We start from the raw sequence: 23,634 nt of genomic DNA on the forward strand, positions 1-23,634 counted from the left end.
TTTTTATGTTTATTACATTTTATATTATTACTGTTTTATTCCCGTTTCTAAAGACTGATGAGAAAATACAAGATTAATCATGATTATATTTATTCTGTTGTTTGCAGCCTTCATTTTTAACAGTGAAAAAATGTGAAACACACTATATAAATAAAATTGATTTGAACTGGAAATCTTTATTTTCAGAGTAGAACCCACTGACACACGTCAAAACTTTCTTTTATTATTAGGCTATTTTTACTATAGATTTTTCAAAATGTTGTAAATACACAAATACTACAAGAACATGGTGCATAAATAAAAAAAAGTGACTATCTTTCTTTGTGAATGTGCATCTGTAAAGGCCCTACAGGGCTGTTCAAACAGTCAAAACAAGAATATTTGTTATGGTTACACACATAGTTATTTCTCACTCTAGACTTGTCCTTAGGCATGCCTTTCCTTTATTATAAACGAAATATTTTTCAGAAAAAAATGTTGACTTCAGTACAGCGACAGTATTAAAGCTATTGTTTTTTTATTTTTATTTAAAAATAAAAACATTTACATATTCGGATGCACTTAGCAAAAGGTCAGAATTCAAATCCCCCCCAGCATGAATTTAAATGGTCTGTAGTGTTATATGTTAGCCGCTAGAGGGCGCTGTTGACGCTCGCCGCGTCTAGACGCTGGTGGGCGCGGATTATCTTCTTCAGTGAGTGAAACTCTAGACGACACTGTGTTGCTTGCGGTGGCGTTTTATCGCTTCATCTTCTGTGGCCAGTCTGTAACCGATAGATCGACGAAGTCACAACCAAGACGATACCGCAGACGTGCTCAATCGCCCCACGACAAAAAGCACAGGATATGACAATCCCTAAAACTGAAGTCTTTTCCGATGCTGGCCTGGAAAAGTAAAAGCTCTCCGACAGACGAGTTGCGGCACATGGTAAGTTTGACGAAAAAGAAAAGTTTTCTCCTGTAACGTTATCTCACAAACGTGTCTTACTGTTGGCGTTTGTTTAAATTGCCTGTTTTACTTGGCAAAATAAAAAGTATGCTGATTGCCTCAGTCCCAGTAACGTTAGTAGCTCGCGTAATGAGAAATAAAGACACAATGGAAAAGTAACGTTATGTTTTTTTTTACATTCTGGTGCCGTGAAAGTCACACGTTTGTTGAGCGTTGTTAAGTTGTTACTGAGTTCCTTTGCGATTGTATTTTTAGCTGAATACAGATGTGGATCAAACCGTCAAAGCAGAGATTTTGGCTGTGTCTCAAAGCCTAACGTTAGCTGCCTACCTAGACAGCATGATGGTACATTGATATTACTGTAAATCAACCAATATTGTTTTGCACAATTTTTAAAGGAATAATTATTTTATTTCTGCTGTTTACAAAATAAGTCAAACATATTATTAAAGAAGAAGAATATATAAGGGCGTCATACGTATGCAAAAAAAAAAAATCTTATTAATTCATCTTTATTTAATCTTGAATATATAAATTAATCTTTGTTTTGGGTTCTATTTGACAATTGGGCTTAAATTGCTGTTTTTCACACTTGAATGAAAGGCACAATTGAGTAATTATGTTGTTTCCTGTTGGAGGAAGAAGCATAAGCATTACGTTTTATGCATTAGACACCCACCAAATGGTGCCGTTTGTCAGTAGACTTGAATAAAAAAGGAATAAAAAATAGCAGTCAAACTGATTGTCTCTTTACCTGTTCGTTGGGTGCTATTTGCAACCCATCAATAATGGTAAAATGAAAGTTTCCTTATGACCCACAATCTATCCCTGTCTTAGTATTGTTTTTTTCCTTCGAAGGATCACAAGTGCTTTATTGCATAAGAATGAGATAAAGCTGTGCATGAGCTTTCTAGGATATGGGTGGCAAACTGCATGATGTCAGCTGTACTGTAGTCAACTCCCATAAACTTTTGTTGAGTGCTTTGATGCATGTCTCTAGCATGTTGGCATCACAAAAAGTACCTGGCACTCAAAAGTGAGCTGTTTGAGACGTTAAGCTCCCATTAAATCAGACCCCCCTTAAAGTACTGCATTCTTTCAGCTTTATTGGATTAGGATGTCTGCTGTCTGTTAATTAAATTGGTTTAGAACTTACTTTAGTTCTCTTGTACTGTAGTTCTCTTTCGGTTGTGTTAACTGCAGAAGGATAAAGTACGTTGAGAATGATCTGCATTCTAATACTAGACCGTTTTCACGCAGACTCACGGGTGAGTCTCTCAGACTCACTGAAAGGGAAGGTGTTAGGGTAATTTCCCACATTTAGGAGAAAGATAAATGGTTTAAATATGTAGCTGTTAACCACTGACAGTGATTGCTCTTAAAATACATTCCACTTAGACTTTAGGCATTTTAAGGAGGGATTTTATGGTGGGAGGTGTACAACACCTGGAGAGTTCATAACCCTGTCACATGGGCAGATGTCTACGTAGGGTTACTTAGAAACATGCAACCACAAGCTTGACAGAAAATTCCATGGCATCAAATTCCATTCTTTTCGAATGTTCTAAAAATTATTGTTACATATGAGTAATAAATCTGGCAATACAGAATTAATTGGTGAGGAGAAATGTGGCAGAAAATCATTTTTTTGTGCTTTTGCAAGGCCCTGTTAGAATATAAACAGACTGAGACTTGCTCGTAAAGGAATAGTTCACCCTGAAATTAACATTTGCTAAACATTTACTCACCCTCAGGCCATCCAGGATGAGTTAAAAACATCTTACTGGTGGATTTGTTACTTACAAACAAGCAGCATTTTGCTGCACAAAATGTTAATTGATGGACTGGAGTTTTGTGGATTACTTGTGGATTATTGCAACGTTTTTATCAACCATTTGAACTCTCATTCTGGTGGCACCCATTTACTCCAGACGATCCATTGGTGAGCAAGTGAAGGGATGCAAAATTTCTCCAAATCTGTTCCAATGAAGAAACAAACTTGTCTACAGCTTGGATGGCCCGAGGGTGAGACAATTTTCAGCAAATTCTCATTTTTGGGTGAACTACTCCTTTAAACTGACCAACTGTGAGAAGAGAGTACTTGCAGTTTGAGAAGGAACACATCTGCTGTCTCTCTTTGTCACCAGAGCAGAAAAGGAAAGACATGTCTAAGTTTATAGGTCTGTGTCTATATCCCTAACAAATACTCCTATTTAAGCAGATTCATCAAGTTTAAGTAGCACTTTGTTGTCATAATTTTTTTTTTCATTATGGGTACTACTTTCTTATAGCATGTCTATCATTGTATTAGTAACACAGATTAGAAGTTAACAGTTATATCTCACTAAATTGTTGTCAGTGTACACACTGTAAGTGAATTATGCAATCGATTACTTAAGAGGTCATTGTTGTACCTAGCGTGCTGGCTCTGTTAATCTTTATACATACCACTACACGCAATCTTACAAACTAATGTTCAGTTTCTTTTGACCTGTTTTGTAATCAGGTTAACCCATGCCCAGATTCAGCAATATTGTTTGTATTTAGATCTGTAGCCAAGTGTTGAAAGAGGTTTAAGTTCAGGTCATTTAGTTAAACAAAGAGCACATGGTTGGGCGGTCCGATAATAAAAGTTACCAGTAGAGCGTGGCGGAGCATTTATAGTGTTCAGCTGGAGTCAGAGAGAACAGCTCTACCTGCGTGACGCATAAATCTTCTGTCTGCTTTTTGAGAGTCTTCTGCATACCCCATGAAAACGCGTAAGCAAGATTAAATTATTTATGCGTATAATGATGCCATAATGATTTTTTGCACTTTGATTTCTTTAGCAATTATTGTTAAGTTATTTACAATTTACATGTGTAATTCAGGTTTATATATATATACACACACACACACTACTGTTTAAAAGTTTGATTTTTTTTTTCTTTTTTGGGGGGGAGAATGAAGAATTTTGTTGAGCAAGGGTGCAATATAACATTTAATCAAATAATTCTGTTAATCAGGAGTCCTGAATATATGTACCATGATTTCCACAAAAATATTAAAACGGCACTGTTTTCAACACTGATAACGTGAAATTTTGCATAAACACCAAAACAGCATATTTCAATGATTTCTATAGGATCATGTGACTCTGAAGAGCGAAGTAATGGCTTTTTATTGATATAATTTATATTGAATATATACTATTGGATATAATTTTTATATTATTATCTTGCTTTCATATTCAATAACCTGAATTACAAATTTGAATGTTAAATTATTACAGAATTTACCATAAATGTAAACTGATAATACCTGTAAACTTAATTAATGTAATATTTTCAAATACCGGTTTGTATATATTAAAGCATCAAAGTCTTTGAGGTTCTCTATATTCTTTAACTGAATAATTATGTGCTAACCATTCTTAAATTCTCCATTAATAGCATTGCACCCTTCTAATCATGACAAGTTGTTGCTGTAATTGAGAAAGTCAAATTTAATAGGCTCTTTGATCATAAGAATTAGGTCAAATCCTTTGAGAATGTGCGTAAAAATTAGGACGTGTCGAGTTGCACTAGAAGAATTTATACTTTTAGCGTAACGGATGAATAAACTGACCCAGAGTGACAAGCATGTACGTGCAGCTGTAAATGATTGGCTGCATAGGTTTACACAATTACCATATGTAATGAGCAACTACTAATCTCTTCAAACCTCTCAAAGACCACTGAAGTTTTGATGATAACAGGGTAGTTATAGGAACTCCGCTATAGGAACTACTAGCTATTGGGAACTAAAGGTTGAAGATTAATTTTATTGGTTCATTCTGTTTTGGGACTTTTATGACTGTGAAATTAAACCCTGTACTGTGTTTTTTTTTGTTTTTGTTTTGTTTTATAGCTCACCATGGCCACATTGCTGTGTCTCTTCTTCTCTTTGCTTGGCCTGGCTTTCATGGGAGCCGTGAAGAACTGCCATCCACAGTGTCGGTGTGAAGTGGAGAGCTTTGGCCTCTTCGACAGTTTCAGCCTTACCAAAGTGGACTGCAGTGGAATTGGCCCTGGGAACGCTCCTGTCCCCATCCCTCTGGACACATCCCATCTCGACCTCTCCTTAAACTCCATCCCCTCCATCAGCGACTCGATGCTCTCCGGACCGGGTTACACCACCTTGGTTAGTCTGGACCTGAGCGGCAATCTCATTTCACATGTCAGTCCCAAAGCGTTCTCCAAACTTCAAATCCTTTGAGAATGTGCGTAAAAATTAGGACGTGTCGAGTTGCACTAGAAGAATTTATACTTTTAGCGTAACGGATGAATAAACTGACCCAGAGTGACAAGCATGTACGTGCAGCTGTAAATGATTGGCTGCATAGGTTTACACAATTACCATATGTAATGAGCAACTACTAATCTCTTCAAACCTCTCAAAGACCACTGAAGTTTTGATGATAACAGGGTAGTTATAGGAACTCCGCTATAGGAACTACTAGCTATTGGGAACTAAAGGTTGAAGATTAATTTTATTGGTTCATTCTGTTTTGGGACTTTTATGACTGTGAAATTAAACCCTGTACTGTGTGTTTTTTTTTGTTTGTTTGTTTGTTTTATAGCTCACCATGGCCACATTGCTGTGTCTCTTCTTCTCTTTGCTTGGCCTGGCTTTCATGGGAGCCGTGAAGAACTGCCATCCACAGTGTCGGTGTGAAGTGGAGAGCTTTGGCCTCTTCGACAGTTTCAGCCTTACCAAAGTGGACTGCAGTGGAATTGGCCCTGGGAACGCTCCTGTCCCCATCCCTCTGGACACATCCCATCTCGACCTCTCCTTAAACTCCATCCCCTCCATCAGCGACTCGATGCTCTCCGGACCGGGTTACACCACCTTGGTTAGTCTGGACCTGAGCGGCAATCTCATTTCACATGTCAGTCCCAAAGCGTTCTCCAAACTTCGCTACCTCGAGACGTTGGACCTGAGCAACAACGCTCTTGAGGATCTCGCCGATGGCTGCTTCACCGGACTCCCTCTGGTTGAGCTGGACCTGAGTGAAAACCGATTCAAAGAGTTCAGTCTTGATCTCTTCACCACCAGAGCACAGGATGTACCAATCATGGTGGACCTGTCACGAAACCTTCTTACCTCCGTTTCCAGGAAGACCCCTGGCCATCCATTGAACATCAAGAGTCTTATGCTGGCAGGGAACCAATTGAAGAAGGTGCCGATGCTTAACGGGATCCCACTTCAGTATCTGAACCTGGACGGGAATCTCATCTCCAGCATTGATGCAGGGGCCTTTGATTCGATGACAGAGCTGGTTCACCTGTCTCTCTGCAGCCTGTCTGACCTGACCCTCATCCAACCAGGTGCTTTTAGAGGTTTGAAGAACCTTCAGGTCTTAGACTTGTCAAACAACAGCCGGCTCAAGACGTTGAGCCCGGATGTATTTAGTGGACTCGTCTCTTTACAAGAGCTCAATTTGTCCAATACTCCGGTCACACCATTATCAAGGACCGTCTTTACACAGATGCCAAGCATAAAGAGCATAACTTTAGGTCCAAACGTGCATTGCTGGAAGACACACAAGCAAGGACAGTTTCACAGACAGATTGGACAAGCCAAACCTAATGATATACTTACCTGTGACAACACAGGAATGATCTTATAACCCTGAAGTGCCAGGAAAGACTCCTTTTCTCATCTCTGTGCCTTGTTTGTATCTCATAAGATCTTTTATTTTTTGTAATTCAAGATTGCATCATATTTGCACATACTATGCCAACTAAGGTCCATTATTTTACATGTGTTCATCACATTTAAGCACGCACAGTACATCGCAATGACTCATGCACTTTAGTTACCACATTTCTGTTCTTCTACTTAATATGTAACCTGAGATTTGCGGTGTGATGTCAGCTCTGATGTGATGTTTTTTTGTTAAACACTAACAGTCTTAAATGTTTGTAACAAACACACCAGTGTTGCATGTCAATTTAGAAGTCGTGGTGCCTTAAATTGTAATTCATTTAGTAGTACGTATTTTGGAATGATATGTTTCTAATGTTTGGATGCCCCCTTATGATCAATTTTAAATGACTGATGGGCAATAAAATGTGGCGCGTTTAATTGAGGTGTTTTACATTGTTTAAAATGGGGCATTTTTGACTGAAGCACAAAGGATAAAATACAATGTGGAGTTTAAGAATTTAAATGTAATTTATTAATTTGTCAGTGAAAAGTTTTCCTAATACTGATCCTAAAATATGATTTACAAACCACAAAATATTTTTTTCTACACATCACTCAGACTGATACAATGTAACATTGAGGTCACATCTCTTTATAATTCCTAAATCGTCATTTCACAGACGTTTACTTGATCTGAAATTTTGCACTTTTTATGAGATTTGTATGGATTTAAAAAAAAAGCATGATTATTGTTCATCATGTGAGCTGAGGTATGCTTTATGTTTGTACAAAATTATACTCCTAATAAAAGATAATCAACTTTACACATAACTGTGTTTGTGTTAAATCTTGTGATTTAATGCTCATTTCCCTAAACTGTATCAAAACTTCCAAAGTTAAGCCAGGGCTGATGTGTCTTTCGGCACAACTTTCTGAGTCACTCAGTGCATTTAGTCATAATGCAGGCCTCGCTAATGTGGTTCTCTTCAGTTTAACACACTCAGACAGCCATGATTTGTTTATATAAAAAAAAACACACCCAGTGTTTTATCCCACACTTTTTTTTGCAAGAATAAGGCATTATCCATTCTCTCAGACTAACCGTGGACAGCAGTTTTAGGCGAACAGAAGACTTGATGGCTGAATTGGAACAGATGACTTCAGCCTGCGAGGCTTTAGGCTTGTAGGCCTCACAGGCCGAGTATTCATATATCCCCTTAGCTGCTCTGAATTATTGCCAAGATCCAGCTCTTTGAAATTCTAGGAGACTCTTCTTTTCTACACAAAAGCTTAGTGGAAAAAAAGGTTTACTTAACAGCTAAACTTTTTCTTCATCACTTTTGTGCTCTCTGCCATGCTCAGGATAAATAAGTCATGTAAATAAACGTGGGCCAAAGAGGAACAACAGTCAAGAACAAACAGTCAATGAATGTTATCATGAAATCCTTCAAAATAAACTAGTTTAGCATTTCCTGAAGGAAATACCATTGCTGTACGGCAGCAAAAGAATAGCTTTAGTTCTGTGTAAATAAAAAGACCAATCACAAATTAGTATGCAAGTGAATAAAAAGAAAATATGAGACCAATTGCAAACCAGATTAGGGAGGGTTCACGTGTTTTTTTCATGTAAAAACACCAGATGCATGTCGTGTCTAGAGACTCGTTTTTAAGTTGAACTTTTAACATGTGCAACAGTCAGACGTCCATCATGCATGTTTACATAGAAAAACTGCAGACGCTACATCGCACGCTTTTAAACAAAAACGTGTTCTGTGCGAATGATAATAATATTGCTGCTAATTTCGAAAGATTAAGATTCTAGCAATCTAGTTTAATAGAAGATATTCAATGTTTATTCTTACATTCTTTGAGAAATGATAGCTTATAAAAAGCAATAAGGAGGAGTGGTTGATTTCTTATTTGTTGACATTGGTAAGTCAACTGTACTGCCCTGACCTACTTAACAAATCCAAACAAACCAGCATTAACCTTTACTGTTCTGTTAACATTGTACATGGTCACAATGAATTGCTAAATTTGATTTAGAACAGACCCTGCTTATCTTCCTTGTCTTTCATGAGCCTCAACTTGCCTTACATGACATGTGAGACGTTGCACTAGACATGATGATGTAAGCAGTTATGGGACACAGTTCATTGGGTTATGAACTACAGTGAATTCTCCTACTTGTGTGTACTATACTGCATGTAAGCCATCATAAATCTATCAGTGTCTCATATCATTTTAGATAAGGACAGAAATTAAATGGGCCTGAGGTGAACCATCTGATATGGCATAATCAATCCAAGCCACAGTTCATTAGGGAAAGAGCCAATGTTGACATGAAAACCCTAAAAAATCTCAGTCTCCACTTGTAAACACCAACAATGTTAAATCGTGTAGTCTTAATAAACTCTCTCAACCAGATGTCCAGTGTCCAGTTAATTCAAGGCTAAAAGTTCAATATTTATTGCTAGAGCAAAGACAATGGCACAATGCCAAACACCTGACGCAAACTAAAAGCGAAAGAGAATCGATACAGAACGAGCAATCACATTTGAGTCAGATTAAAAGGGTTCAGTGCCTGGAACCAGAACACAAACAACAATGGAATGAAGCCAGAAAAATGCAGCCATGGCCACATTTCACCTGTGAAAATCTCATAAATTTTTCATTAGAAAAGCATTCTTACAATGTGCTATACCAGTGCTTGTTTCAGACAGTGTGCTGCTATTGATTTCCAATTCGGATTCAGAAAAAAGTTTGAGAGATAAAATATGAAATCTATTTCATAGTTGCAGGTTTAAAATTATACAGTCTTGCGCAGAAAAACTGCACTACACATGCACATAAAACAAGCCACATGATCCACGCCAACTTCTTGTTTTCATGCAATGTGTTTGATTCACATCATATGAATTCATACAAAATCTCCACCTCGTAATAGTTTTATTTCTCAGGAGATCAGGTTGTGTACACAGTACAAATTAAAGTTCTCATGTGTTTCTTCGAATAAACAAAGGCGGGCCTGTAATTATTCTTGGCTGATATCTAGTTGACCAAGCTTTTTATAAAAAAAAAAGACACCCCATAAAAAGCAAACAACATCCTTCTCTGGATTTCACATCCTTAAAACAGTGTTTTTTCCCTCCTCTAAATATTCTCTAAAGTATGGAAGCCCATTTCTGCCACATTAATAAAAAAAAGTAAGTGCAACATTTTAATATAACAATTCAGATTTTTCTCACAATTCTGACTTTTCTTACAATTCTGACAAAAATTCTTAGTTTACATCTCACAGTTTTTTTTTGTTTCCAACATAAAAAAAATGTAAAACTTGTAAAGTTTTTCCACGATTCTGAGAAAATATGATATAAGCTATATTTGATATAAAGTCATATATATTATGATATAAACTCAGAACTGAGATATAAACTTGCAATTCTAAAAAATAATAATAATCTTGTAGTTCTGAGGGTTTTTTCTCTTAATTATGAGTTTATATCTCACAATTAAAATTTTTGATAAAATAGTCTGGATTGTGAGATATAAACTCAGAATTGTAAGGAAAAAAATGTCTGAATTGTGAAATAAAAAGTCACAATTACTTTAAAAAAAAATTGGGGGGGGGGGGGGGGGGGGGTCATTCAGTCAAAGTGTTTTTATTACCATTGAAGTTTCATTCTCAAGTTGCTGCTGGAGTCACGCACAGTACAGTCATCTTCATTCCCTTTTGTTAAAGACCCACAGTCTCACAGTATCAGTCAGAAAACCAGCACAATAGAGGCTTTCTCACTGTAACACTGCGTACAAGAGAAAAGCTTGATTGTGCACCAGAATAGACACACCAGGCTCTGTGTTCACACGTCACACTCAACCGGGTTAGTGTTTTGTGTCAGAACAGAACATTTGATGTAGCTAAACTCCCTTGAGAGGTGCTGACCACCTAATGATGTTTACATTCCATGTAATGCATTAGTGCAATACCATCATACACTTGTCATTTTTTGCATACCTCTGCAGCATGGATTCAAGAAACCTTGCATATTCAATGAAGGCTGAGGACGTGCCTACGGAGTAATCTGATCATGGAGCAATCTGTACTGCCAAGAAACCATTCTTTCTTGGGACTGAACCATTCAGAGGACACTAATCTGCCTTTTCATTTGTGAACAAAAATAATTTGTTCAGTACATGACTTTGAGCTCAGCAAATTCCATTGTCCTGTATGACACTGTATGCATCAAAAACATGGACAAAATCGCCATTTATTCAATTATACACTGTTGTTTGCTCCTGAGCACAGACCTGTGAGTGTTTGCTTTTAATTATCTGCTTTAAGCCATGTGGGTTGACAAGCACGCACTCATTCCTGGGTGGTCAATGTCCAGTTTCCTGTTTTGACTGATAACAATAAAGACTGGATATCAGATTCACTTTCAGACCTGTAAAAGGGACGTTTACAAAAGTTCTTCTACACGTACAAGCTTATATTAATATGACTCAACTAAATGGTTAAATGATATGTAGCACTTGCGTAACTTAGGGTTGGTGTTGTACCACGGGCTTTCCAAGAAAAACAGACATATCCTGAGATTGTAAGCCCACACTGACGTCTTACACATCTGGTTACCATTAAGGTCCGTTGACTCAAGTTACTCGCTGCAGGAAACAATCGCACAGCTCAAAGGAACCTTCTGAGGGAGCCTCATTTGTTGCTTCAAGTGATAGTTCACCCAACATTGTAAATTCTAAACCTGTATGACTTTCTTCTTTAGAACAAAAAATAAGTTATTTTGAAAAAATCTTTCCATATTACAGTTAATGTGCACATTTGTCACATAAATATCAGAATACAGGTTTGGAACGACATGAGGGTGAGTAAATAATGACAGAATTTTCATGAAACATTTGATTGGGTTCTACTCAAAGGATCTCAATCTGAAACCTTTAACTCGGCAACCTTAACATTCTAGGCTCCTTTCTAGGTCATATGAATTTGACTTGTTTTAGAGCTCTCGAAAGTAAATTTATCAAGTGTAATGTATTGCACATCAAGACAATGTAAAGATCATTTGTCTTAAAGAAACAGAGCAGCAGCAGCAGGTTCTGTTTAAGCTTGGCTTTTATCTGCAGCAGCTGTGTAATTGCCTGCACATGCCCCTTTTTGCCTCAACCATAGTGCAGATTTCCCAGCTGACTACTGAGAAACTATTTTACTTTGAGCACCACCTTGTGGCTATGGAAGAAACCATGATTTAAGAAGTTAGCAAACTTCTCTTCTTCGTGACATTTCACAGACAGAACCTGATATATCTGGCACCATGCCATAATTTGTCCTAAATAAATAAATACTACTATTAATAATTCAGCCAGAATAACTGTGGCGTTCTGTGGCAGGCTATATCTTAGTATAAAACACACAACTGAAAAATTTATTGAACTAACGAAAAACAGCAAATCATTGTTTTTTGGTATTTAATTTCCCTGTTGTACTGCAGAAATCATTTTCTTAATCAGTATTTTTGTCTTGTTTTACAGTAATATATCTGAAAATCATCGTGACGCTGTTTATTCCTTATTTAAGCATACATCTAATAACATTTTGGGGTGGGGTGGTGTATCATTTGCCAATGGAGTAGGACAAATATGTATAGGCCTGTTCTATATTTTCTTAATGTCTCTATTTTTCCTTTTTTTGCTTCTCACATAAATATATCTTATTTTAAGGATGTTTCAGATTTGAAGAATCTGATTCTATTTTTAGTATTAAAAATACTATGAAAATGATTATTGTTATTAGAGGTAGTAGTCGTAGTATGGTAATACAGTCCAGTTATAATGGAACGTCAACAGAGAGAATTCCCTACTCCAGCAGGAAGAATATGATAAGAGGTTCCCCGACTTTGTGGAGAGCTTGCATTTCCTTCCTCAAGTACACGCTTACAATACTGCTGGAGTTGCCAGATGTACCGCAATTAAACTGAAAGAGGAGTCCATTTCCCTGCAGTGAATAAAAAGAGTGGGTGTTTACGGAGCTAGGAAGAGTTTAGAAGAACTTAACGTACCTTTGTGTTGTTCTGCCCCGGAGACTTGACTGAAAAGTCGGCTGTTGACTGTAAAACTCTTCCGAATGTGTTCTGTGGCTGCGAGGACATTCGACAGATAGTATGGAAATAGTATAAAGGATGAAAAGAGCTTACAGGTGTTCCTTGACGTTACTGCCATTTTTGTGTATCTTAAAAGGTAAGTCACTTCTCAAATTCACAGTTAAAGCGGCTGCACTTTCAAAAGCACTTAAAAATAGATGTTTATTTTCATGACTCTAAATAATGTTTTAGTATTGTAAATATTCACATTTCCTTTTAATGTTGTCGTGTTATGGTTACCGGTTTATTTGAATATTTTGTACAACTTATATATTTCTCGTAGTCACTTCAAGGGCTCCATAATAAGACGGGTTGTACAAAGTCCAAAAGTGCTTTGTGTAACTAAAAACTCAACTCGCTTGTTTTATTCTCATTTCAGTATGTGAACTGTGCTCATCTGTTCGAGCAAGTCGTGCTACAAAGTTTGTGGCGGAGGGCGGCAGTCTCCAGTTGAGCTGTGAAGTGCAACACTGTGGGCTTGCTGGCTGGACTGGAGGATGGGTTTTCCAGGAATTGGACACAGTAGGATTTACTTCCCTCATTCCCTCTGAACGAATCGAGATGTCCAGTTCCAGCTCAACAGCCAATAGCACACATCTGTTACTCCACATTCACAACAGCAACCAGTCAGATGCTGGAGCATACAAGTGCTTGATATCCTGGCCTCAGAATATCACTAGCAGTGGACATGTGACCTATGTTAATGTGACTGCAGGTATGTGCATATGCATGCTGTTGGTTTGAAATCATTTCAATTTTTTTTGGTTTCATAATTTGCATACAATATATTGCTCAAATGAGAAAGTATCTATCTTTATTTTTGGGCAGCAGCAGCAGACTCATCAGGCAGAAGCCTCTCTCATAGAGTCCTGCTTTGTTTTGGTGCCTTGATGTGTTTTCCTGTTGTTTTGGGATTTGTTTGGTGTCTCACCCGGGATCATCATCCACCACCACCCCCTGTCCCGCCTCGCCCCCGCACGTCCTGTAAGATTCAACTCCATGTTCTGCAAATATGTCATACAGTTTAAATGATTAATACATTTAATTTCAATTAAAATTAAAAGTATTTTTTTTAAATAAAAATATAAAATTCTGACTTTTCTTGTTCTAGTTGCAGCTAGAGTGAAACCAAAGAAGGAAGTAAGTATCTCAGTACATTGTGTATTTTGATAAGAATCTGATTTGTTTAATCAGTCAATATGGTCAATTTCTTTACTTGTCATTATTTGTGCAGTTGGTGTACGCAGAAGTTGCAGTGAACGATTCAAGGCGGCAGAATGATCATCCAAAACAAGCGTCTGAGCCAACTGTCTATTCCTCGGTGCATTTCTCCTGAACACAAAAACATCTTGCATTTCTATCTCTCGTGTGGCTGTGGGTTATTTTCAATACCAGAGCAAATATGACTGTAAACATAGGGGCAGTACAGTTGCAAAGTTAGACAATAAGATTGAAGAGATATCAGCTTGACTTTGAAATGTGAATGCTAGCAATGTTACACTTTGATTTAATATACAATAGTTGTAAAGCCATATTAAATGTTGTTGTTCTTCCAGATATGTCTGTAGAATGTGTGCATTTTGTATATAAAATGTGTGGTTGTACCTGAAATAAAAGAAGACATATCTGAGAAAATTGCATTGGACTCATATTTCAAATGTTTTTCACAACAGACTGGTATTTGACACAAAATACATTTTATTTTTTTTATAATAAATTCTTAATGGCACATGCCATAACCAAATATACATAATATTTTAAATTATTTTTATTTGACTCTGTGTATTTTTTTTTTACGTAACATCAACCATTTTTAAAAGCAATAAATTATGGCAGTACAAACATATATGCCAACACGTTTTATGGCAAAGTTTGTCACTGTACAAGCATATTTAACTCGCTCTCTGCAATCTAATGCCCTCACTAATGAGTACGGCTGAAAACTAACAACTGAATCATGAGGAATGAGGAGAGACACACATATGTAAATAAATAACACAATTTCCAAAGAAAATCTTTCAGAAATTATTCTGCCAGCCATAATTGAATAACAAAGCATTTACAAAAAAGGACCTTTTTGTACATCCACAAGTCTGAAAGTAAGAAAAACCATGTTTATGTGTCTGTGCTTTCTCAAGTGTGTTTGAGAGCTCAAAATGAAACTTATTAAAGTATATAATTTCGTTTTTTAAGTTCAATTGTGCAAATATATCTGTTCAATAACATTAGTGTTGAACAAATATACTGAAGTCTTTATTTAGAGATATAAATATACGCTGAAATGAACAGACAGATTTTACTTAAAAAATATAATAAAATGTGTCTTCGCCATCCATGAAATACGTTTTTTTGTTAAAACCTTTCCCCTTTACCACAAATAAACCACGGCAATCTTCATCTTTGGTTACCCTCAGGAAAGTTGAATTCGACCTTTTCACATCACTCAAAAATAACACAAGTCCTCAGCAGAGCATAGTTCTCTATAGCATTTTAAGGCTTACACTGATGGGCGATGTGTTACAAGACTCAAAACGACCCGTAATCTCTGTAAAAGCACAGTACATGAGCTTATAATGCTATTTTGTAGTCCGTATCTCTTGTAACATTTAATGACTGAGAACTCTTCAAGTATTTCAAGTGGCTGTGTTAATATTGAGCATCTGTCTAGAAAGCAATAGCAGTTAGGCAAGGATAGTTTTCAACACTTGTTTGAGCACTACATTTAAAATGCTGGAAAAACAGAGACATTTGTTGCTTTTTCTACTAAGACTGGTGTTCATTTCTGTCCTCTGAACCATTTTTGTGTGTTTGTAGGATCAGTTCTTACAATAGTGTTCAGTTGTGTATTATGTTGGAGAGTGATAACTGTTGCATTAGCAAGAGAAAATGGTCCCTTTTTCCTCCAATCTATAAAAATCCATTCAAAGTCACTGCCTAGAAAGACAAAGAACAGACACACTGGGTAAATTATGGTACTTTTAAAAGTCCACAGATTAAATAAAGTACATATAAAATTCAAATGGGGATGAGTGAAACCCTTTATTTTCTTTTTGATCTAACACCAAGTACTATGTAGAGCCACTATTTCTCACATATATATATAAAAACAGCTAAATTTATATTTTTAAATGTAATTTTAATTCATTTTGTTATGAGCTTTTTGTCATTTTATTAGTTTTTAATATTTATATTTAGTTTTAATAAATTTTTATTTTTAATAAATATTTCAAAAAAAAAAAACATAGGCCTATATATATTTTATTTTTTGTTTTAGTCATTTTAGTACTCAAACTTGTTTCAGTTACTTACCAAAAGAACATTTCTTAATTTGCAAGTTTATGCGTTTCATCTAATATTTATTATTATTTATCTTTTTTTTATCTTTATTTCAATTAACAAAAACTATTTCGTAATAGTTTTAGTTCATAGTAACAACACAGATGAAAATCCTTTGTGATTTCTTAGAAAAAAAGGTAATTCATTTAGCACCATTTAACATTCCATTATTAGCATTAAAAGGGGCTAAACTGGAAATGATGACTCATTTATTGCTGTTTATTTATTAACAATATTTCAGTATTTCTACTTGTTCTGATGAGTAAAAGGTGAAATAGTTACTATTCTTTCTATACTGTATATACTGTACTTACTAACAAAATTCATTTTTTCACTTCAAACCTTGATTCACATTCATTTTTATGCTAAAAAATGTTAAAGGTGATCAAATAAGTACTAAGAAAAACTTAGATTTATATTTTATGCAAGTTTGTATTTCAAGATGTATCTATACCTAGCTTAAAGATATGTAAGTACAGTAATATGCAAAGTACCTTTTGTCCATGCAGTGGCTTCTGTCTGACCTAATGACCCTGAAAGAAAGGAAAATGATTATTCTAGTGAATGAATTCCAATCTCATTATTCAGTTTACAAATGGAATCAGACTTATGATAACAAATGCACTTGCACTTCAAAAACAAGAGTAACATACACACTGTTATCATTTCAACATAAACATTTTTTGTCTTTCTCTTTATTTATTTATTCCTTCCCTTTCTAGCTTGTACTTATTTGAACAATGCCTAAAACTTGTTATCACAAGCACTTTCTGTGTCTGTTTGCCTCTTTAAGAAGAATCGCTTTATGTATTCCCCAATTGTAAGTCGCGTTGGATAAAAGCATCTGCAAAATGACTAAATGTAAATGTAAACATCGCCATTGTTGATAATCTGATCTATTATAAAACAACCGACTTTGAAACCGATTTCAAAATACGCCCAGTCAATATTAAAGGTTATTCGAGAACACAGTACTTACAGTGGAGTGGCTCAGTTTGTCAAAGCGGAATTTCAAGTTTGACCTTGGTGAAGTTTTGTTCTTTCCATCTAAGAAAAAAAACAGGCGAGTTATTGTTTTTGTGCCAAGTGCAAGCATTTGTGTGTGCATGCAAGTATACTCATGTTTATGCACATCTCATAGCCACAAATACTGTATGTGGACACCACCTTTTAACTGACAAGTCAGACTATTTTATTTGCGAGTCTGACTATTTCAACTATTACCAATTTCCTATTAATGGTTTTAATGAGAAATGTTCAACAAGCATATATGGGTCTGGTATTTTTAGGGGTTCAATTACTTTTAGCCAAATACTTGTTTATTTTAGTTAACATTTTTAACATTCTAATGTTCAACACTTCTAATTTTCAAGTAATACACTCTTAAAAATAAAGGTGCTTCACGATGCCATAGAAGAACCTTTTTGTCTAAATGGTTCCATAAAGAACCTTTAACATCTGAAGAACCTTTCTGTTTCACAAAAGGTTCTTTGTGGTGAAAAAAGGTTCTTCAGATTACAAAAAGGTAAGAAAGAGATGGTTCTTTAAAGAACCTTTGACTGAATGGTTCTTTGTGGAACCAAAAATGGTTCTTCTATGGCATCGCTGTGAAGAACCTTTTGAAGCACCTTTATTTTTAATAAAGCAAAAAGCTGCATGTTTGTAAGAAACAAATCCATCATCACATTTTTTACTTCAAACCGTTGCTTCCGTAATATCCATAATATTGCATTGTTCAGTAAAAAAGTTGTCACATCTGAATCAGCAGAGAAATATGCACATATCAAGCACCATTTACAAGCAAAAACAGTTCTAAACAAATATGCTGGTGATCAAGTGATGTAATGCTAAATGTATCTAAATCCATTCCAATGTTGAAACAAACTCATTTATACAAACCAAGTGTGGTGCATTTTCAGCAATTTTTCATTATTGAAGTTTTTCAATATATTTTTTTTATTTCAGCTTTATTGCAATTACAGAAAACAGTGTTCTAAAGAGCTAAAGATGAAATAGTTCCTATCCTATTTCAACTATTACTGATTGCTTATTAATGAAATATGTTCAACAAGCACATGTGAGTGGTTTTCAGGTGTCCACTTACTTTTGGCTGTGCAGTGTATGATTGCTTCAATTTATTTTTATATGTGTATGCTTATTTCACCTGTGGGACTGCGACACATGATCAGCGGCGTTCCAGAGGTCTGGCTTTCCACGCTGAGAGATGGACTGTACACAGATGAAGCCGTGGAGGGGTGACTGCTCTACAGGACACAACACACAGCAAATGACAGACTGAGTAATGGTAATACTAGTACCATCATCGCTATAGATTGTCCTAGAACTAGCTGTACAGCAGTAATTAGGCATATCGACAAACGTCAGGCTTAGTGAATCAATGCAAAGGGCCATTTAGTGTGTGATGGTTATCTGCAAAGCAGCTGTGTACAGGAAGTTTCTGAAGCATAACTTAATTGTTTTCATAGTGAGATTATCTGAGGTGATTATCTACAGGAGCTTTGAAAGGGAAAGAAACCCTGCAAAAAAATGTCTTAATCATCTTAATCATTTTGTCTTGCTTTCCAATTTAAAAAAACACCTAGACGTGACTGAAGCATAAGTGAATTGTTTTTACAGTGAGCTTATGTGAGGTAATTATCTCAAGAGCTTTGCTAGAGTAAGAAACACACTGCAAAAATAATTTTCATAATCATTTAGTTGTTTTACAGCTTAAAAGAAAAATAGAAACATCATTAAAAAAATCACTTACTTTTTTATTTTTTCCTTTTAAAACTCAGTTGTCAAAATAACAAACTTGTTTTAAGCATAAACTTCATTAAATGTTGTTAGGCTTACATTAAAACTAAATATAAATATAAATATAAATATATATATATATACATACACAGGGTGCGATTTAGCCCCCCTCTGGTTTATGCATCTCTGCCTCTGCCGAATTATATTTATCCTCGGTGGGGTCTCGCTTCGAGGTCCCGATCTTACTCAAATGATTTGCGATACTCGATCCGATTGGAGCGCTTCGAAATGGTTTAATTGATTCGGAGTTTCAAAAAGCTCCGTTGATACTGTGTTCTTTGCTCACTTTCTCCATATAATTTATTCGTTGCTTGAATAACCGTGGAAATGAAATCATTACAATTAATAGGCCTAACTTACAATGTTTTTAATAGATTGTGATTATGTTAAATACAGTTCCCGTCGTATTAAAACATTTCATGACTTGACACCCATTATATGGTAGGCTACTTGCCTAAAAAGACGGGTTTATGATGTGCGTTATTAAAAGATTACACTAACATTAGGTTACTTAGGCTACAGCCTTACCCTTACCTTCCACCTATGGAGAGAGAAAAAAGTTTTCAAAACCCCTCTGGTTTTTTCCACAAATCGCACCCTTTATATATATATGTGTGTGTGTGTGTGTGTGTGCACGTATATGTGGTTTGTATAAAAATATATATATATATATATATTATTATTATTATTATTATTATTATTATATATTGTTTTGTATCATCCAAATTTTGAACAAATATTTTGTAACAATATACACTGCAATTTAAAATTTGTGGACACCACTTTTTTTTCTTTATTTATAAGAAATTAATACTTTAATTCAGCAAAGATTTTACATTGAAAAAAAGTGATTGTAAAGACTAATATTAAAGACTAATATTGTAACAAAATATTATATTTTGAATAAATGCTGGCAGCTGGCTTACGATGGTTTCCAACACTGATAATAAATCAGCATATTAGATTGATTTTGAAGGATCATGTGACACTTAAGACTGGAATAATGGCTGCTAAAAATTCATCTTTGCCACCACAGGAATAAATTATATGTTAAGGTATATTATATTAGGCAACTGTTATTTTAAACTGTAATAATATTTTCACATCTATCATATTATGATAAATAAATAAATGTATATATATTAAAAATACTAAATATATATACATATATATATACAGTGGGTACGGAAAGTATTCAGACCCCCTTAAATTTTTCACTCTTTGTTATATTGCAGCCATTTGCTAAAATCATTTAAGTAATTTTTTTTCCTCATTAATGTACACACAGCACCCCATATTGACAGAAAAACACAGAATTGTTGACATTTTTGCAGATTTATTAAAAAAGAAAAACTGAAATATCACATGGTCCTAAGTATTCAGACCCTTTGACACTAACATTAGGTTACTTAGGCTACAGCCTTACCCTTACCTTCCACCTATGGAGAGAGAAAAAAGTTTTCAAAAGCATCCCCCCCTCCCCTCTGCTTTTTTCACAAATCGCACCCTGTATATATGTATATGTATGTATATATATTTATATATATATATATATATATATATATATATATATATATAAAAAAAGTGGTGACCACAAATTTTTAATTGCAGTGTATATTGTTAAAAAATATTTTTTCAAAAAAAAAAAAATATATATATATATATATATTTAATGAGGGAAAAAATTAACTTAAATGATTTTAGCAAATGGCTGCAATATAACAAAGAGTGAAAAATTTAAGGGGGTCTGAATACTTTCCGTACCCACTGTATATATATATATATATATATATATATGTATATATAGATATTCCATCATATATGTACATATATTCCATCATAAGATCTTGTGCAGTTTTGCTTCTCAAGTACTCAAGGTTTAAAGATGCTGAGATAATATAGACTGTATAATATATAGTGTTGTTGTTTTTTGCAGTGCATCTCTTGAATCTCAACAGAACTCTTCTGTCTGTCTGTGTGTGTAAGTGTGTGTCACCATTTCCAGCTCCTCCAGTCCGTCTCCCTCCCCTGCTGTGCTGCTGAAGCTGCTGGTGCTGGAGGAAGATCGGGAGATATTAGCTCTGCCGCTACACTCTTTCAGCTTCACAAATGGCCTGCAGGACCAAACCAACGGGACAGAGATTACACAACAGAAATCCACAGTTTTTTTGTTTACTGAAGAACTATGAAGGAGAAAGAAATACCTTTTCACATACATTGCTAAAAGTGAAGGTGCTGGAAAAGGATTTAAAAATAAAGCCCGACTACATATCTGATTCATCAAATGTCAAAACACTCCAACACTGCACTCACATCTTCTGTACCTGAGGAATTCATTGCAACCCACCTTTCTTTGCTTGGGCAGATCTCTGGTGAACTCGGATTGGAGGACGTCTCTGACCTCACATCCTGCGAGTGAGGTAACACTTCTGCTTTTTGGTCACTACAAAAACACAGAATACATTTTATGTAGTGCTTTTCTGAAATACTAATGCACAAAAAATTTATATACATACAGACAAACACATCATTGCTGAATTTTCAGCAGTCATTACTCCATTCTTCAGTGTCACACGATCCTTCAGAAATCATTATAATACACTGATTTGCTGCTCAATTATTATTGGTACTCGATTTTTTATATTTCCTATTATTATCCATGCTAAAAAGTTTTTGCTGCTTAATATTTTTGTGAAAACTGATACATTTTTCAGGATTTTTTGATGAATAGAAAGGTCAATGAACAGCATTCATTTGAAATATAATTTTTTGTAACATTAGAAATGTCTTTACTGTCACTTTTGATCCATTTAATGTGTCCTTGCTGAATAAAAGTATTAATTAATGTTGTTCTCCCTTTTTTAAATCTTGCATACCCAGACTTTTGAATGGTAGTGTATCAGTTTTCACAGACAGACACACACACAAAATGTTAAGCAGAAAAACTTTTCTACATTGATAATAATAAGAAATGTTTCTTGATCAGCAAATCAACATATTATCATGATTTCTGAATGATCATGTGACACTAAAGACTGGAGTAATGTATAAAATTGTATGTATATTTGTTTACCTGCGAGATGGATGTTTCTCAGTTGGACTTTCTGTGCTGGAGTGCAGTCTGGGGAACAGACCAGAGCGCCGCTTTACTGGACTCTTTAATGGAGATTTTGCAGACAGCGCTGGAGGCTGACAAACACAAACACACAAAGATCAGCTTTATAATAATAATACACTGGATGAGATAAGAATTTAATCTGAATTAATTAAAATAATGGAAGTACAGTGAAGGTGCTCTTGGTGCACTCCATGTTATTCTGCTGGAGTCCTCCACCGCTCACACTGGACGGGACCCCTGACACCACTCCAGGACTCTTGTGTTTATGAGTCACCATCGTCTCCATTGAGTGGCTCCTCACACGCATGGCCCTCTGACAGAGACAGAGGAAGAGGGTAAGAGAGGAACAGAAAATCCAAAACTGCAATAAGCATGAGTACAAATATATTTGTATTGGCAAATAAAGAGAAATAAGAACGTATGTCACAGTTTAGGTTTATATGTGCATTATTTATATTAGCTGGTTAATAATTTATCTTAAATTACTTATTTTATTACTTTTATGAAATTTTTTTTTATATTAGCCCTAAAACTACCCATAATAATGATGATGGAGTTTGAAAAATGCAATTGTATTACCATTAACAACCAGTAGGTGGCGCAACACACCAGCTTTATACTCAAGCCAAAGGTCAAACAAAGGTTAGAAAACACTTTTCTATTCTATTCTATATTTATTTTTTGTCACATTTATATTTTTTGCTTGTAAATTTACAAACTTTGCCACTTAAAAACATTACAAATATAAATTTTATAATGTAATATAATCATGAAATGTTACCATTTAAAAAAAAACATTAAAACTAGTTTATATATAGTTTAAATATAGTATAGTGTGTATATATATATATATACACACACATATACATATATATATATATATAACTAGTTTTAATGTTTTTTTTTAAATGGTAACATTTCATGATTATATTACATTATAAAATTTATATTTGTAATGTTTTTAAGTGGCAAAGTTTGTAAATTTACAAGCAATAATAATAAAAATTTACACAATAAGTGAAAAAACTTGCACAAAAGTACAAACAATCTACGAAATAATCTGGGAGTCTTGTGTTGTTGTATGCATGTTTAATGTATTGTTTAATGTGCACTGGTCATCTGCATCAGTTCGGCTCAGTAATGATACACAGTCACAGCTGCTACACAGATCAGCACTGCAGTGTATGTGTGTGTCTGCAAACCACCCCACACACACCTCCACCCTGCCTGAAAACACCCACACACAGCAAAACCATGCATATGGTCACTAACACACACACAGGCCTTCTTAGAACTTAGTCCAGAGCATATTCAGACAAACAGAATCATATGCACACAGACAGACAGACAAGTAAACAGGAAAAGTGTTGGGTTTAAGTCGCTTATGCTCAACGAGGCTACATTTATTTGAAAACCTGTAAAATTAGTAATTTTGTGAAATATTATTACAATTTAAAATAACTGCGTTCTTTTAAAAAATATTTGTTATTTCTTATTATTACCAGTGTTGAAAACAGTTATGCTGCTTAATATTTTGGTGATACATTTTTTCAGGATTCTTTGAGGAATACAAAAGAACAGCATTTATTTCAAAT

General features: G+C 35.1%; 3 protein-coding genes across 20 annotated transcripts in view; 2 read left to right on the forward strand and 1 right to left on the reverse strand.

Moving 5' to 3' along the window:
* Positions 1-679: 679 nt before the first annotated feature.
* Positions 680-7,349, forward strand: tsku (tsukushi small leucine rich proteoglycan homolog (Xenopus laevis)). Its single transcript, XM_016275482.1, has 2 exons — positions 680-928; positions 5,550-7,349. Exons 1-2 carry the CDS (start codon positions 878-880, stop codon positions 6,597-6,599), a joined length of 1,101 nt encoding a protein of 366 aa, XP_016130968.1. The 5' UTR covers positions 680-877; the 3' UTR covers positions 6,600-7,349.
* A 5,122-nt stretch (positions 7,350-12,471) lies between these two features.
* On the forward strand, positions 12,472-14,390 carry LOC107588402 (uncharacterized). Of its 5 annotated transcripts, none has more exons than XM_016276503.1 (5): positions 12,472-12,865; positions 13,148-13,483; positions 13,591-13,752; positions 13,880-13,908; positions 14,016-14,093. In XM_016276503.1, the coding sequence occupies exons 1-5, from the start codon at positions 12,808-12,810 to the stop codon at positions 14,025-14,027; spliced, it is 597 nt and encodes a 198-aa protein (XP_016131989.1). In that variant the 5' UTR covers positions 12,472-12,807; the 3' UTR covers positions 14,028-14,093. The 5 variants fall into 5 exon arrangements, with proteins under 5 accessions (XP_016131989.1, XP_016131963.1, XP_016131982.1 ...); XM_016276477.1 differs by having other exon boundaries at positions 12,473-12,865; positions 14,003-14,390; XM_016276496.1 differs by having other exon boundaries at positions 12,473-12,865; positions 13,600-13,752; positions 14,003-14,390.
* Positions 14,391-14,547: 157 nt separating this feature from the next.
* Positions 14,548-23,634, reverse strand: part of rap1gap2a (RAP1 GTPase activating protein 2a) — a 78,397-nt gene continuing 69,310 nt past the window's right edge. For 12 of the 14 annotated variants that reach the window (XM_016275518.1, XM_016275543.1, XM_016275526.1 and 9 more), the window contains 8 exons: positions 22,206-22,352; positions 21,995-22,110; positions 21,269-21,364; positions 20,918-21,035; positions 18,269-18,368; positions 17,084-17,151; positions 16,599-16,637; positions 14,548-15,702 (listed from right to left, as the gene is read on the reverse strand). In XM_016275518.1, coding sequence (XP_016131004.1) covers positions 16,629-16,637; positions 17,084-17,151; positions 18,269-18,368; positions 20,918-21,035; positions 21,269-21,364; positions 21,995-22,110; positions 22,206-22,352 — 654 coding nt within the window. In that variant the 3' untranslated portion in view covers positions 14,548-15,702; positions 16,599-16,628. Of the gene's footprint in view, positions 15,703-16,598; positions 16,638-17,083; positions 17,152-18,268; positions 18,369-20,917; positions 21,036-21,268; positions 21,365-21,994; positions 22,111-22,205; positions 22,353-23,127; positions 23,267-23,634 lie in introns of those variants that run through there. The other 2 variants (XM_016275597.1, XM_016275591.1) reach the window with 1 other exon arrangement.

This window comes from Sinocyclocheilus grahami, unplaced genomic scaffold, assembly GCF_001515645.1.
Source record: "Sinocyclocheilus grahami isolate Dianchi unplaced genomic scaffold, SAMN03320097.WGS_v1.1 scaffold6.1, whole genome shotgun sequence".
NCBI classification, from domain to species: Eukaryota; Metazoa; Chordata; class Actinopteri; order Cypriniformes; family Cyprinidae; genus Sinocyclocheilus; species Sinocyclocheilus grahami.

Bases quoted from the DNA above. Each gene is read 5' to 3' on its own strand.
- tsku (XM_016275482.1), top strand. From the start codon at position 878: ATGCTGGCCTGGAAAAGTAAAAGCTCTCCGACAGACGAGTTGCGGCAC. The intron at 929-5,549 runs GTAAGTTTGACG...TTTGTTTTATAG, and splicing joins CAGACGAGTTGCGGCACATG to CTCACCATGGCCACATTGCT.
- LOC107588402 (XM_016276477.1), top strand. From the start codon at position 12,808: ATGAAAAGAGCTTACAGGTGTTCCTTGACGTTACTGCCATTTTTGTGT. The intron at 13,484-13,590 runs GTATGTGCATAT...ATCTTTATTTTT, and splicing joins CTATGTTAATGTGACTGCAG to GGGCAGCAGCAGCAGACTCA. The intron at 13,753-13,879 runs GTAAGATTCAAC...TTCTTGTTCTAG, and splicing joins GCCTCGCCCCCGCACGTCCT to TTGCAGCTAGAGTGAAACCA.